Source organism: Propithecus coquereli, unplaced genomic scaffold (assembly GCF_000956105.1).
Source record: "Propithecus coquereli isolate 6110/MARCELLA unplaced genomic scaffold, Pcoq_1.0 Scaffold10, whole genome shotgun sequence".
NCBI classification, from domain to species: Eukaryota; Metazoa; Chordata; class Mammalia; order Primates; family Indriidae; genus Propithecus; species Propithecus coquereli.
This window is the reverse complement of record NW_012133858.1, coordinates 18273213-18289155: the sequence shown is the minus strand read 5'-3', so window position 1 is coordinate 18289155 and position 15943 is coordinate 18273213. Positions and strand designations below refer to the sequence as shown.

The 15943-nt window shown below is 46.0% G+C and overlaps 2 protein-coding genes across 2 annotated transcripts in view; both read right to left on the bottom strand.

The window, feature by feature from the left end:
• Positions 1-3641, bottom strand: part of TMEM41A (transmembrane protein 41A) — a 7592-nt gene extending 3951 nt beyond the window's left edge. Inside the window, 4 exon segments of the mRNA XM_012639992.1 lie at positions 600-641; positions 643-674; positions 1687-1880; positions 3430-3641. Of these exon segments, the coding sequence (XP_012495446.1) occupies positions 600-641; positions 643-674; positions 1687-1880; positions 3430-3548 (387 nt within the window). The 5' untranslated portion in view covers positions 3549-3641.
• Positions 3642-12045: 8404 nt separating this feature from the next.
• Positions 12046-15943, bottom strand: part of LIPH (lipase, member H) — a 20350-nt gene continuing 16452 nt past the window's right edge. Inside the window, exons 8-9 of the mRNA XM_012640486.1 lie at positions 13436-13609; positions 12046-12258 (exon numbers count right to left, since the gene is read on the bottom strand). Coding sequence (XP_012495940.1) covers positions 12171-12258; positions 13436-13609 — 262 coding nt within the window. The 3' untranslated portion in view covers positions 12046-12170. The remainder of the gene's footprint in view (positions 12259-13435; positions 13610-15943) is intronic.

The window sequence follows — 15943 nt, the reverse complement described above, 5'->3', positions numbered from 1 at the left end:
ACAGCAGCCTCGAACTCCCGGGCTCAAGCAATCCTCCTGCCTCAGCCTCCTGAGTAGCTGGGACTAACTACAAGCACGTGGCACCCCACCCAGCTAATATAAAAAAAAATTTTTTTTTTTTTTTAGAAACAGGGTCTCACTATGTTGCCTAGCCTGGTTTCAATCTCCTGAATTTCAGCGATCCTCCCACCTCAGGCTCCCAAAGTGCTGGGATTATAGGCATGAGCCACCAATTTCTATTTTAAAGAGGTGAAAGAAAACTGATAAAAAGGATTGGAACTACAACCCTGGCCTCAGACTCTTCACCTTTAAAATCAGGATAAAGATTAAAGCCTCAGGAGGCAGGAGAGAACTAAATGGAATAACATATGTATTATATATGGCACCCAGCCTGCTGCATGGGCTGCAGTGGATCCTGCAACCACTGGGACTTCAAGAGGTAGACATTTACAATGCGTGGAAAAAAGAAGATTAAAAAAAGAAAAAAAAAAAAAGAAGAAGAGGTAGAAATGAAACTCACAAGTTATTTTTACTATTTCAAAGGACGAATACAAACCATGAACTGTCCCTTGATAAGACCACACAAGCTATTTAAGATTTCTTGTTTCTTTGCTTTTTGTTGCAATTACCTCTATGCAGTATGCTGATCCTGGGGGTTCCATGTTGACTAGAACTCTAGCTGACAGTTAAAGAAGTCTTAGTTTAATGAAAATGGAAAAGTGAACCAATACTTCCTAAACGCGGTCTGGCTAGTAGACATCATCCTGCCAAAACCTGGAATCCAAGAGAGAAAGTCAAAGGGGGCGTGGAAGTGAGAAGGTGGGGATCTGCTGAGCACCTACTGTGTGTTAAGTGCTGGACTACATGTCTTGTGTAATCCTCACTAAATCCCTGTGCCGTATCTTCATCCCATTCTGTGGGTGAGAGATCAAGTATCTTGCTCAAGATCACACCCAGCAGAGCCAGAATTCACCCCCAGGTATGGATGTAAAGCCCCCGCTGAGTAGCAGCTGGCTCTCTGTCCTGAAGAGGGATCAGCGCAAGAGAGAAGACAGACACAAGGGCAGCCCCAAGGAGTTGGCTCTTAACCTTGAGCCCACACACCCCTGCCTCTGTTGGGCATGTTTGCTTTTCTTCTAGTTTCCAACAAACTGCTTGAGCCGACCCAGCTCAAGCCTAGAGTAGAGAAAAGATGCTGGGGCAGAAGAAGGAAGCAGGACAAAAGGAAGCTGTCAGATTTCTTGCTTCTTCACTTAGTTTCAATAAGTGCTAAGGCACTGGGCACAGTGGATCACACCTGTAATCCCAGCACTTTGGGAAGCTGAGGCAGGAGAATTGCTTGAGGCCACGAGTTTCAGACCAGCCTGGGCAACATAGCAAGATGCTGCCTCTACAAAAAATAAGAAAACTTAGCCAGACATGGTGGTACATGCCTGTAGTCCTAGGTATTTGGGAAGCTGAGGCTGGAAGATCACTTGAGCCCAAGAATTTGAGGCTGCAGTGAGCTATGATTGGGCCACTGCACTCCAGCCTGGGTGACAGAGCAAGACCCGGTTTCTAAAACAAACAAAACAAAATTTAAAAAGTGCTAAGGGCACTGCATGCCAGCCCCTCTACACCCACTGTCGGATGTAATTCTCCCACACAGTAATCCTAGGAGGTTATGGGGAAGTATCCAAATTTTACAGATAAGGAAACAGGGTTGGAAGGAGGGCAACACACTAACCAGGAAGCTGGAGCCAGGGATGGCAAAGCCCTGTTTGTAGAGGTAGGCGCTACAGAAGAGCAGGAATACGTAGGCCTGGTGCTCCTTTCGGTACTCCCGCAGAACCTCGGACAGCTCCCGCAGCTCTGCCAGGTCTGAGGGGAACCACAGCGACCTGGGGATTTAGAAAACAGATGGAAAGCCGAGTCCAGATCAGCCCAGCGCCTGAAAAGTCACTTGCTGTGTCTTCTTTCCAAAGTAGGTTTATAAACATGCCCATTGTCTGGTCTGCTGGGAACACATACATAATGTGAACCCAAGATGATAGGTGATCTGACACGACACAGTAGAGGCAGACAGAAGGGCCTAGGTTTGGAAGCAAGAGAATTGGGTTAGCATCCCAACTCTGCTACTTTCCAGTTGTGTGACCTTGGGCTAGTCGCTGCGCCTCAGTTTCCTTATCTATGAAATGAGGGGGTTTGTAATCATTAAGTTCCCCTTTACCTCTCAGATTTTGTGATCTATTCTGAAGAGGCAAAGGGATTCAATTCCAGGCAAGTACTAAAAGTCCTAAGCCACCTTCCTTTCAAGGACACCCTCAAGAACAATTCAGACTTCACACTGTTTTTAAGGTACTAGGTAAAACGACTGTTTTATCATTCACTAATATACCAATTAAAGAGTCTCCAGAAAAGTATATCTAACCTACTCCATAACCATAACTTTCTTGCTATGTCAGACTTGAAACCAACCCTTTGAAAGAGCCTACTTTTTCACCCTGCTCTTACTGTGGTCCTCGGTACACTCTGAATCCTGTCCAAGGGTTATAGTGTAAAGGCTACCTTGCCTCTGTCATCTGAACAGTCCGTGAATCTATCACTAATCAATTATGAGCACATTCTCTTAGCTCTCAGGAGATTATTTATCTTAGGATGTCTCACACACAGCAGAGCCTTCTCAGCTAGAGCAAAAGAATATATAATAGTAACTGAAAACAGTTGTCCTAATATTCAAATATCAGCAAATCCCTTGACAACGCAATGCTGTGCTAGACACACTTCCATACACTTTCTACAGTATACGGCACTTGGAAAAACCGGCGGGGCAGGTATTGCTCTGCCTCCTGCCTCACCCAGGAGGGGGAAAGTAAAGCCAGGAAGAGGGGCTGATTCCATAATTAATTCATGAATAATTTTAAGTTGTCCATGCAACCTTTCTCCTGAAAACCTAATGTCTTAAAGTCCCAAGGGCAGCCCTGATGGACGTGGGATGGGGTGGGGAGGAGGACAGGGAGGCTGAAAGTGGACGTGAAGTGGCTGGGGGTCCACACGGGGCGAAGGTCGGCTGGAAACGGGCCAGGGCTGGGACTGGGAAAGCCGCGGCGCCCGCAGAGTGCGCGGGCAGCCTCAGCCGGGCTCAGGCGCTGCGTCTGCCTCCGCAAGCCACCACCCCGACCAAAGGGACCGCGCGCGCCGCGACAGCACTCCCCGCGCAGCCGGCAACACACAGGTCCCAGTCAAGGCCGGGCCCGGGCTCCCATCCATCCGGCCTGTCCGAGACGTGTACACGCGGGCCCGGAGCCGACCCGGATCTCTAGTCCTGGAACTGAACCTCAAATCCAAACCCTGACGCCTCCGATTCCGGAACCCGAATTTCCGATTCCCAGCCCCCATCCTCGGACCCGCTCCCTTCCTCTGACCCGAACCCCGATCCCCGCCACGCACCTGCCTCCAGTCTCCTCGGTGGAGCCCAGTCTCCGCCCTCGGGGCAGTCGCGTCGACAGCAAGTACAGGGCGAAGGTGCAGCCGGCAAAGACCAGAAGGAGGCCGAGCAGCGGGCGCATTTCGGCGCCGCACCCCGGCCCGCGGGGCGGCCGCAGAGCTCAGTGTAGCGCCGGACCTCGCGGCGCGCACTGAGCCTGCGGAGCACGTTCGCTGACGGACCGGGGTGGGGGTCCGCGCCAGGCCCCGCCCCCTGCCTACGCCCCGCCTCCAGGCCCGGACTCCGCCCACTGTGCCCCGCGGCGGGGCTTCGGAGAAGCTGCCTTCCAGTGTGTCCCTGCGAGCAGGGGAGCGTCTGTCCTCTGCCGGCATGTCTGTGCATGTTTTTCTTCGTCATCCCTGTCTCTTTCTCCACTTATTCTGCAGGCGTTGAGCGCCCACAGTGCTGGCTCTGTGCCAGGGCTGGGAGATCCGGGGGTGAACCATGAGCCCTGCCCACAGCGAGCTTGCAGTCTGGTGGTCAGGACAGTCTTGTCCACAGCCTGCTGTCACACAGAGCAAATGTAGCCAGGGTAGAACTAGGAGCTGCAATCAAGTGCGGTGGGACAATAGCGACCACCGAAATATTCATAACTGCTTTTTATTCAACACCTACTATATTCCCATTATTCCTAATTCTCACAACCATCTTGACAGATACGTATTTTGGTCTCTATTTAACAGATGAAAAGCCTGAGTTTCAGAAAGATTAAATGCCATCCCTCCCACCCCCAAGGAGAGCCAGGATAAAAATTCAAGTCAACCTGGGTCAAAACTAGTGCTCCTTACACTGCGTGGATTTATGGAGGAGGTGGGGTTTAAGTTTACCTTCAAGGATGAGCAAGACTTCCACAAGCAGAAAAAGTAAGGAATGAGTGAACTAGGGCTCAAGTAAGGCACTTGAGTCCGGTTTCAGTGACGCCTAAAATATATGAGAAATGAGTGAGAAACTGGGGACAAACAGAACATTGAAGGCAGGCTAAGGAGCTGGATTTTTAATATTGTAGATTGTGAGACATCAACAGCAGTGTTTAAGTAAGAGAATGATTCAGTTCCTCCTTTTAGGGTGTTCTCTTTGGCAGATGATTAGAATACATGCTAAGTTGATAGCTGGAACTGCCCCAATAAGAAAGGACACAGGACTGAGTGGGAACCACAGTGCTGGTAATGGAGGGAGGAAGATGGACAGGCTGGGGGGAGTTGAACTGGTAGGAGACATGACTGATTAAATGGAGGAAGGGGCAGAGAGGACCCCAAAGTGTTAAAAGCCTAGACAACAGAGAGAAAGCATCCTTGTCATATCATTCAAAGTATCTATTGAGCCAAATAGGGAGCACTTGTCAGAATTCATGTATACAAGAGCCCAGCAATTCCACATCCAAGAATTTAACCTACAGATATACATACCCTACATAGACAAAAATATATGTTTAAGGGTATCCTTTCAGCTTTCTCTTTGGTTTTTTTTTTTTTTCTTTGAGACAGAGTCTCACTCTGTTACCCAGGCTAGAGTGCCATGGCATCAGCCTAGCTCACAGCAACCTCAAACTCCTGGGCTCAAGCAATCCTCCTGCCTCAGCCTCCCAAGTAGCTAGGACTACAGGCATGCGCCACCATGCCCGGCTAATTTTTTCTATCTATTTTTAATTGTCCAGCTAATTTTTTTCTATTTTTTTTGGTAGAGACAGGGGTCGGGGGGGTGTCTCACTCTTGCTCAGGCTGGTCTTGAACTCCTGAGCTCAAACGATCCGCCTGCCTTGGCCTCCCAGAGTGCTAGGATACAGGCGTGAGCCACCGTGCCCAGCCTCAAGCTTTATTTTTTATATTAAGAGATTGGAAACAACCAAAATGCCCATTGGTTGGGAACTGGCTAGATTACTTATGGTACAGTCACAAATGGAATACTAGATAGCCTCCTAAAACAGGGAGGCAATTGTATAATATATATCCTGATACAGTGCAGTCACCAGATGGATGGCTAGGATAAATATTGAACAAACAAAGTCCACTTGCTCAAGGCTTCTTTGGAGTGGCTCCGGGTCATGGTAAAAATTTTAAAAATAAATAATTAATGAATTAATTTAAAAAATTGAACAAACAAGTTGCAGGGTTAAAGTACACTATGACTCAATTTTAAGAAGAAAAAAGAGGATACACTTTATCTTTTCAAATATTTGTAAATGAAATTATTCAGTGTCTGGGATTTGTGTCAAAATAACAGGATGGAAGTTCAGAGAGTAGGGATATGATAGAACAAGATTAGCTATGAGTTGATAATTGTTAAAGCTGGCTGCTGGACACATGGATATGGGTATAATAATATTTCCTCTGTTTCTGCATATGTTTGAAATTGCCACTTAAGCAAATAGGGGGAGGCCAAGCACAGTGGCTGACACCTGTAATCTCTGCACTTTGGGGGGCTGAGGCAGGACAATCACTTGAGGCCAGGAGTTGGAGACCAGCCTGGGCAACATAGTAAGACCCCATCTCTACAAACAAATTAAAAAATTATCCAGGCATGGTGGCATGCACCTGTAGTCCTAGGTACTAGGAAGGCTGAGGCAGGAGAATAACTTGAACCCAGGAATTTGAGGTTACAGTGAGCTGTAATCATGCTCACTCCAGCCTGGGTGACAGAGTGAGGAGCTATCTCGAAAGGAAAGAAAGAAAGAGAGAGAAAAGGAAAGAAAAGAAAGAAAAGCAAGAAAATGAGGGGAAATGGCCTCAGCCCTCTATTCCAGCTGAACACATACCATCTTAGTTCATGCCTCTGACAACACTGTTCCTGCCATCTGGCAATCTCTGCCTGGCGAATTTCTACTTGTTGTCAACATTCAGGACAACTGTCACCTCCTCTGAGAAACCTTCTCCAGATCTCACAATCAGAAAAGTTGTTCCCTCTGTATGCTTAGTGTTCTCTGAGAAATATCTGTACTCCTATTGCAAATATATGCTCCAGCGTCATTATCCACACTATATGGGCAGTGAACATTTCCATAAATGAGACAATGTCTCATCTGTCTGTCTCAACCCTTAATGCTGTGCTTTTATTGTTGGCGCTTAATAAATGTTTGTTAAGTTAATGGGTCAGGTGTACTGAAGGCAGCGATTAGTTGGTTTGGTACATGTTGACTTTGAGAAGCCAAAGGCATATAAGAGGAGAAGAAGTGAACGAGGAACTGACGTTACGGAGCCTATGCCAGGAGGATGCTGGGGCAAGGGCTACAGCAGGGAGCACAAAGGCGAGGCTCCTGCTCTTAAGGATCTTACTTTCCCCACGGCTGGGAAGAGCGTGGAGAGATGTAATTATAGAGCATGGTGAGTGCCACGGAGGAAATAGACATGGCGAAGCTTATTCCACTCCAGCAAAGCAAGTGCAGTATTCCACTGTGGGTGAGCGGCTGAACAGGTGTTCAGATGCAGTCACTTGTGAAAAGCCCAAGCTGTGAGTGCAGAACAGGACACAAGCCCTTGTCTGCCAACACCTGAGCCCATGCCCTTTGCTGTGCCCTATGGCACCACTCAACAAGCAAGAGAAAATCCAGAGCTCAGGCTGAACATTCAGATTTGGAGGTCCTCTGTCTGGAGGAGAGAGTTGAAATGAGGGGAGGAGAGAAGGCCTCCTGGAAACCCCGTGAGAGGGAAAGTAACAGCAGCTGACACTCATTAAGTACTTAGTACACTCCAGACCCCATAATTAGCATTTTAACATGTCTGAGTTTATTTATTCCATATAACAACCCTCATGCAGTAAGAACTCTTAACAGCTCCGCTTTACAATACAGGAAACAGAAGCTTAGGAAGAGTTAAGTAAGTGACAACAACAGAGGTCCCACACCTTGTAAACACCAGAGCCTAATCTCTTACCACGCACTGCCTGTTTGAGAAAGAAGACTGAAATCAGAAGCCTGGCAAGAAATAGCGGAACCCAGGAAAGAGAACAAGATGGCTCCCTCAGGGATGTGGAATGAGAAACAGGGAAAACAGTGTCCTGAAAGCCCAAGAGAGACTGTTAGAAAAGGCACCAGTAGACAGAGCCAGAGTCCATGGAGAAACCCACCAGGGAAATCTGAAGGTCATGAGATTTGGCCAACAGGAGGTGGTAAGCGACCTTTGACAGCCCTTTCAGGTGGGGCTAATACCCCTGTCCTGTCCCCCGGACTCCTGATTCCTCCTGCTCAACCTGTCTGTTTGAGGACAGAAGCCCTGGACTGTGATCCCCACCCCCAACCACCTCCACCCTGGTCCCCACCCCAGCACCTGCAGAGCAACTCTAACCCGCCAGTGCACCTCCTGCAGGCTGCACCAGCCTCCGTGGAAGCCACTGGTTCACACACAGCACATGCCCTGCAGTCTGACAGGACAAACCCATCCCCCACCAGGAGCACAGGCTGGACTGGGAAACAGGTGGGTGCCAATGGCTCAGGAAAGTGGGAGGGAAGAAAAGGTAAGAGGTTCCAGCTTCAGTGAATCAGCCAGGCACTCACCGAGGTTCTTTGTCAACAGCACACAACCTTTTCCAGCGTAACTGGACTTGCCCAGAGCAATTGAAAGGAGTAGCTCTGAAGATCACCTGATTTTGCTTCCCCACCCCCACCCCAGCCATAACTGGAGTGGGATGGATAACTTCCCCAAGAGGAGGGTCCAAGGGTTGTTTCCTCTCCCTGAACTTTGGAGTTGGCCACCTGGTCAGTGGGTGGCCAAGAACCTAATGACTCTGCCCTGTGGGGAGAGCCGCTAAGCTCCTCAGAGAGATTAGTGGCAGAGCACTGGGGTCAATAAAAGCCCATGACTGCTTATTGCTGATGGCTCCAGGGCGCTCCCATCCCTCGCCTTCCTGAGGTCTGATGATTCAGCTCTTCTTGGGTTTCCCCAAGTCTTCTCTGCCTCTCAATAATCTACAAAATTTGGATTAGTGTGAGTGGATTTCTGTTCCCAGCATCCAAAGTCTCCTTGGCTAAGATGGAGTTCTGTAGGAATGAGAGCAAGGGGCGTGGGTCCCAGGGTCGGGTTTTGGAAATAACACAGGTAAGTGTGTTGATGTCTGAATCAGAGTGGAGGTGATTCCCTCGGGTTCCTAAGCATGAATCCATTCCCTTCTGTTCAAAAGGCATTTATTGAGTGGCTCCTTTGTGCCTGGCATTGTGCTAGGTGCTAGGGCGGCAAAAACAAATAAATAGCAGCTGCTCTCGTGGAGTTCACAGTTTCAGAGGAGTTAAAGACACAGAAACGTATTACAGTATGTCATGATAAAAGCAGTGATGGAAGCATGTACAAAGTTGGTGGCAAAGTGGGTGTAAGGGAGAAAAGTAAATAATGGAAAAGTAAACAATGGAGGATTTTCAACTACAGCTTGGAGTCAACCAGTCATGATGTAGGGTCCTGAAGGATTTTAGCAGTGGTGCTAAAACAAGGCGGGGAGGGGGTAGAAATCTCCTAGACTTTAGGACCGGTGGGCTTGCTGGGGAATGGTGTTGGGCCCACCTGGAAGATGCGATAAGGAGTGATGAGAGAGCCAACTTCTTTTTTTCCAGGGAGCCTGGGAAATGGGCGATTGGCCTCTAAAGATAATGGAGACAACAGTAACCAAGGCATCTGGGAGAAAAGTCTGAGTGCAGAGAAGTAGCCACCCTCACGGAAATGGGCTATGGCTAGGCTGGAGGCGAGGTCGTTACTCACAACTGAATGTGGGGCTCAGAAGATAACGGTGTTCATTTAATAAATTTTTTTTTTTTTTTGAGGCAGAGTCTCACTCTGTTGCCCGGGCTAGAGTGCCATGGCGTCAGCCTAGCTCACAGCAACCTCAAATTCCTGGGCTCAAGCGATCCTCCTGCCTCAGCCTCCCAAGCAGCTGGGACTACAGGTGCATGCACCACTATGCCCGGCTAATTTTTACTATATGTATTTTTAGTTGTCCAGCTCATTTCTTTCTATTTTTTTAGTAGAGATGGGGTGTCACTCTTGCTCAGGCAGGTCTCCAACTCCTGAGCTCAAAGAATCCACCTGCCTCGGCCTCCCAGAGAGCTAGGATTATAGGCGTGAGCCACCACGCCTGGCCGATAAATTTTTCTTGAATGCAGACTATGTTGTAGGCAGATGGCTCCTGCCTTGCAAAGCAGTCTAGTAAAGAAGACAGATATTAATCAAATAATCACAAAAAAAATCTTAAAAATACAAATTAGAAAGTGCTATGAAGGAGAGGTACAGTGTGCCATGTGTGAAAATGAGGTTCAAGAAGACTTGCTCGAGAAGCGGCAGTCGAGCTAAGATCCGATAGGAGATCCATTAGGGGATAATGGGTAAAAAGAGGAGGGATGAGGGCGGACTATAAGTTAATCGTGTCTTGGATCTGGGATTCTGACAGATATACTATACTGACGAAGAGAAGGGAGGAGAGGCAAGGATAACAAAAGACAGAGTCAAAAGGTCCAGTGGCCGTGGCAGGAAGGTTTCGAGAAGAAAGTGGCCACACTGCCTTTATTTCTCCCGATCACCGCTATTTGAAACTTAGTGAAATACATCTCCACTCCAGTGAACAAACTTCCTTCCTTCCTTCCTTCATCCATCCATTCGTTCCTTCATTCCTCCACCCACCGATCCCGCAGACACTTATCCAGAGCCCACGGGAGCCAGGTACTGTGCTAGGAGAGCCCTGGCCCAAAGAGTTCAAAAATTGATAGAAATTCTATTTCTGGTATTTTCTTGCTATTGTTTTGACCCCCTGCTTACCAGGCAAGGAAAGAACACAAAAAAGTGACTGTGCTAATCAAAATACAGGACCAATGAAACCCTAAAAGGAAACGGCAGCCTATCAGCACACTGGTCTCTCTACCCACAAGTGCTGAGGAAACGAGGCAAGGAGGAAGGGCGGTGAGATGTCCAAGCAGAAACGTCGCAGAGGCTCACTCCACTCAGGCCAGTCATCCCTCACTTAAGTAAAACAGACTCTGCATTTGATACACATATAAATCTGTAGGCATCTGTGCCACGCAGGAATATATTTACAGATTTCTATAATTTTTGAAATACAGAGTCCATTTCTTTACAATGAGGGCTGTTTTCACAGAAAGCAGTTGAAGAGCAATCGTTTGGGTAAGGAGGAGGTTACAGGGCCTGCGACACCCAGGAATCCCACTAACCTTCCTGCTGCAGTGGGACAGGCCATGCATGTGGCCCCAGGGATTGTATTGCCTTCGTTCTGGCCTCTCTGGCCTCAGCTCTCCAGGACCACTCAACTTGGCTGCTGCTATCATTCCAGATTCACAGATCGCACCTACCTCTGGGGAAGTCTAAAGATTCCTTAAACTGGAGGCTTCAGATGCTCTAAGAGCAAACTAATTTATGCTTTGAATTCACATGTTAGCAAAATACTTCATTCCAAAAGGTTAACATTAATTATCTCTAACAGGCAGGATTGTGGATGGTATTTTTTTCATTTTGCATCAATGCATTTTCTAAACGTCCTTCAATAATCACAGATTGCATCGGTAATAAGGAAAAATAAACATTTCTTAAGGGTTGCTTAAAATGAGGGTTGCAGTGGCTCATTCCTGTAATCCTAGCACTCTGGGAGGACGATGTGGGAGGATCGCTTGAACTCAGGAGTTCAAAACCAGCCTGAGCAAGAGCAAGATCTATCTCTACAAAAAATACAAAAATTAGCCAGGCACAGTGGTGTGTGCCTGTAGTCCTTGCTACTCAGGAGGCTGAGGCAGGGAGATCGCTTGAGCCCAGGAGTTTGAGGTTGCTGTGAGCTATGATGACGCCATGGCATTCTACCCAGGGTGACAGAGTGAGACTCTGTCTCAAAAAAGGAAAAAAGAGGGATGCCTGACAAGTGAGCCTTCTCCACCCTAGGTGAAAAACAGGCTCTGCTTTTTCCTCTCCTGCCTCGTGCTGCATCCCCCGTCACTGTGCTGTGAGGCCACCCCACTGCCGCCTCTGCCCTTCTCTCATCCACTTAGGACCTAGTCCATCCCTGCCTCCCCCACTTCCTCCGTGCCCCAACACTTCTTTAGAGAAGATGGGAAGCCAGAGTGTGGCTTTCTTGCCATCCCAGAGCAAACAGCCCAGGAGAGAAACTGGTCTTAATAAGGAGAGGCTCTCTTATTGCGTATTAGATAAGCCCTATCAAAATAAATAAAAGCATATTCACATTTACCAAACATCTCACAGATGTGGCACCCATGGGATTTCAAAAAACCCTTCATAGACTTGCCTCCCAAACCCACACGACAGCCCTGTGAGGTAGGTCAGTTTCACTCCCCTGTCCAGGCGGGGCACTGCAGGAATTTAGCACAGGGATGTGGAGTCCAGTCCAAAGTGAGGCCTCCAGCCCGTCCCTGTCTCTAAGATGCTTGACCTGCAGCCGTGCTGGGCAGAACCGCCTGCGTGACGGCCGGCAGAGGCAGCAGCATCGACAGGTCAGAACAAACGAGGCCCCAGGACGCGGCAGAGACAGTGCCGGGCTGCTGCGAGCCTGGCTATTTCTGACTTGCCCTAGTTAGGGGCTCCCCTCCTAGGATCCTTTCATAATCACAAGGTTGTTTGACGTTGTGCAACGTGACATCCATAGGACGCTACTGAAAAAAGCCTTGGTTTTTCTGTACTTTTTGAGCCTTGATGATAAGGTGAGGTGAAGCTTTAAAACAGCCTGTAGTGGCAGCTTTCTTGGTATTACTGGTGCCCACGTGTCCTGGCAACGGTTACATCTGCAGCTTTGGGCAAAGAATAGGTTGGAACACTGTTTCAACGTTTTCCGTCAGGACGAGATCATACCGGCACAACTGGGGCCTGGGAAATTGAGACAAAATATCCTGGTCAATAACATCGCAAAATACCACATTCTAGTAAATTGTATTATATCCTTGGGATATGAAATTACTTAGCAATTATTTCTAATAATATGGGGAAATGCTTATAGTAAGTAAAATAGCAACGAGAAAGTACGATGTAAAATTTTATTTACTATATAACTTCAACTAGGTTTAAAAACAATAATAGAAAGAATATTAGAAAAAATAACCAAAAATATCAACAGTGGTTGCCTCTGAATAATGATGATACAGATGACATTTTTCTGCTTCCTAAAGCAGAAAGTTCAGTACTTTCCAGATTTTATAAAATGAACATGTATTCCTTTGATATTCAGGAAAAAAATATTTAAAAGTCCTACCATTTTAGAATGTAACGACTATCCTCTTAGAAGAAATTTGTATTATTAAATATTTTAGAATATCCTAAACCTTCAAGAAAAAGGAATTCATAAAGTACTAAGCGCTCACATCATTTCTTGTCTCTCTCTCTCTCTGCCTGCAGGTTAGATGCTGGGACTACATGGTAGAGTGGCATTTGTCACAAAACATACACATCAACACAGCTCTGCACTTATTGTTTTCCTCTCTCTCCCTCTCCCTTTTTTTCTGCCTCTCTCTCTCCATGCACACATTGTTGTTTGTTTTTTCTGAGCCAATTGAGAATAGACTGTTTACTCCTCAATACTTCAGCGTGCCTTTCCTAATAAGGACATTCTCAGTGCAGCTATCAAATTTGAGAAATTTAACACCTATATAATATTTTTAGACCGTCAATGAAATAAAATATTCTAATTTTCCTGTACCTTTATTAATACTAGGCTCTGTTTTACCAGTTTGCCAAATTCTACAAAGCTTTCTTTTTTACAACAAATTATCCACTTGCAAGCAGTGTGGGTGGTTAGGGAGGAATTATATAACTCTAAGCACATAACACTATTTCCTTGGCTTACTGGGCCATTTATCTTTAAGCACATAACAGTATGATTTTCTTGGATTACTGGGCTACTTGTTTTTAATCAAAACAATTTTTGGAAAACCCTTTACTTTCTGTCACTGTGAACGATGGAGTCTTGTGAAAACATCAGAGCAAGCAGATTGAACAGGATCCAACAACATGGAAAACGGGGGCTTGTCAAACCCTGCCTTCAGCTTACCTTTCTGGATGGGCCAGGGACCTCAACTTCATTCGCAGAATCCTGAGTTTGTACTTGGGGCCTACTACAGATCCTGTAGAGAACATCAAGGATATTGCTGCCACTTTATCCAGATCTTGGTTAAATCTTGCAAGTAGACTCACCTGGTGATATTTCTGAAATGTGGCAGGTTCACTGAAAGGAAGAAATAATATTGAAAAATATAGATCGCTAACGACAGAAAGCAGTTTTGCAGCCCATAAATCACTGGTAAGCAGGTAACCACATGACCCTATAGCCTGCACTAGCTGACTTTCATGGGCAAAGCCCACTGATTGCAGAGGACTGTGCACGTGAAGCTACTGACCCCCAAATGATGTTAGAGAGCCATGCTGCTAATGACTGCCTGTGACACGCCAGACCGTGTCCTCATCTCTTGACACATCTCTCCGAGCCCCTGAAACACGCTGCGAGGTAGGTACTATTCTCATTTCACAGACAGGGAAACAGATGCTTATATATGCAGCAGTGCAGGGATTCAAACCCAGTTTTGGCTGAGTTCAAAGTTATGGACTTTCCTTTAAACCCTATTGCTAGACGTACATGTATATTTTCAGCCAAACTAGATACTAGCTGGGTTGCGCTTAAGTATTTATTTTTTCAGTCCTCCCTCTCAAGATGAACCTCAAAATAACTAAATCCAGGCTCCAATACTTTTTCCCAAGTGTGTGGAGATGTTTTCTACAGTTGGAATCCCAAATTAAGCCTAAGGTATAGCACTGGGAACATGCAGCTCGGTCGTTGTTCTTCTGTGGAGCTGGGAGACCTGAGGAGCCCCTGAGTTCAGAAGCAATAGGCTTGCTCTTGACGTGAACCCTTAGTTTGGGGGCAGGGTGGATGTGAGGAGGTGTCACCCCAGCGCCACTGGAATCATGTGTAAGTCCTGTGGAAAGCACAAGTGCCACAAGTAAAACTAATCCACAAGGTCCCCAGATTTTGGTTTCTAAATACCATCTCCACTAAAAGGAACCAGGGCTCCTTGGAGAAATGGTTGATTCCAGGGCCGGGCAGGGAAAGTGCAAAGTGATCCTAGAACACCCTGTGTGTCAGAAAATAAGGAAGTGCTTGAAAGAGTGATGAAAATGTGCAAAAAGACAGAATCACCTCACACCCATTCAGATGGCTACTGTCAAAATGACAGAAAATAACAAGTGTTGGTGAGGATGTGGAGAAAATGGAACCCTTGTGCTCCATCAGTGGGATTGGAAAATTATGGGAAACAGTACGGCAGTGTCTCAAAAAATTAAAAAGAGAATTACCATAGGATCCAGCAATCCCAATTCTGGATATATATCAAGAAGAATTGAAAGCAGGGGCTCTAAGAGACATGCACACCCATGTTCATAGCACTATTCACAATAGCCAAGAGATGGAAGCAACCCAAGTGTCCACCCATAGATGAAAAACGTAAATAAAATGTGATATGTGCAAACAATGGAATATTATTCAGCCTTAGAAGTGAAGGAAATCCTGTCATATGCTCCAGTGTGGATGAACCTTGAGGATGTTGTGCTAAGTGAAATAAGCCAGTCACAAAAAAACAAATACTGTATGATTCTACTTCTATGAAATATCTAAAGTTGTCAAATTCATAGAAAGAGAAAGTAGAATGGCATTTACTAGGGGCTGGGGAAGTGGGGAAAGGGGAATAGTTTAATGGGAATAGAGTTTCAGTTTCACAAGATGAAAAAGTCCTAGTGATCTGTTTCACGACAATGTGAATATACTTTAACACTACTGAAATGTACACCAAAAAATGATTAAGATGGCAAATTTTATGTCTTTTTACCACGATAAAAAAGAAAAAATTCTTAAAAGACAGACAATAACAAGTGTTGACAAGGATGTGGAGAAATTGGAACCCTCATATATTGCTGGTGGGAATGTGAAATGGTACAACTATAACTTCTTTGGAAAAAATTTTGGCAGTTCCTGAAAATATTAAACATAGAGGTACCATATTATGAGCCAGCAATTTCATTCCTAGGTATATACCCAAGAGAAATGAAAATGCATGTCCACATAAAAACTTATATACACATGTTCATAGGAGCATTATTCATAATAGCCAAAAAGTGGAAAAAACTCAAACGTCCATCAACTGATAAGTAAAATGTAGTATACACACACAATGGAATATTATTTGACCATAAAAAGGAATTAAGTATTGCTATATGCTACAACCTGAATGAATCTTAAAAACATTATACTAACCAAAAGAAACCAGACACAAAGACCACATATTGTATGATTCCCTTTATATGAGATGCCCAGAAAAGGCAAATTCATAGAGAAAGTAGATTAGTACTTGCCAGGGGTTGGGGGCAGGGGGTGACAGAAATAAGGAATTACTACTAATGGATATGGTGTTTCTTTTTCTTTTTTTTTTTTTTTTTGAGACAGTGTCTCACTCTGTTGCCCGGGCTAGAGTGCCGTGTCTGGTATTTGAAATATCTGAAGTTCTTGGGG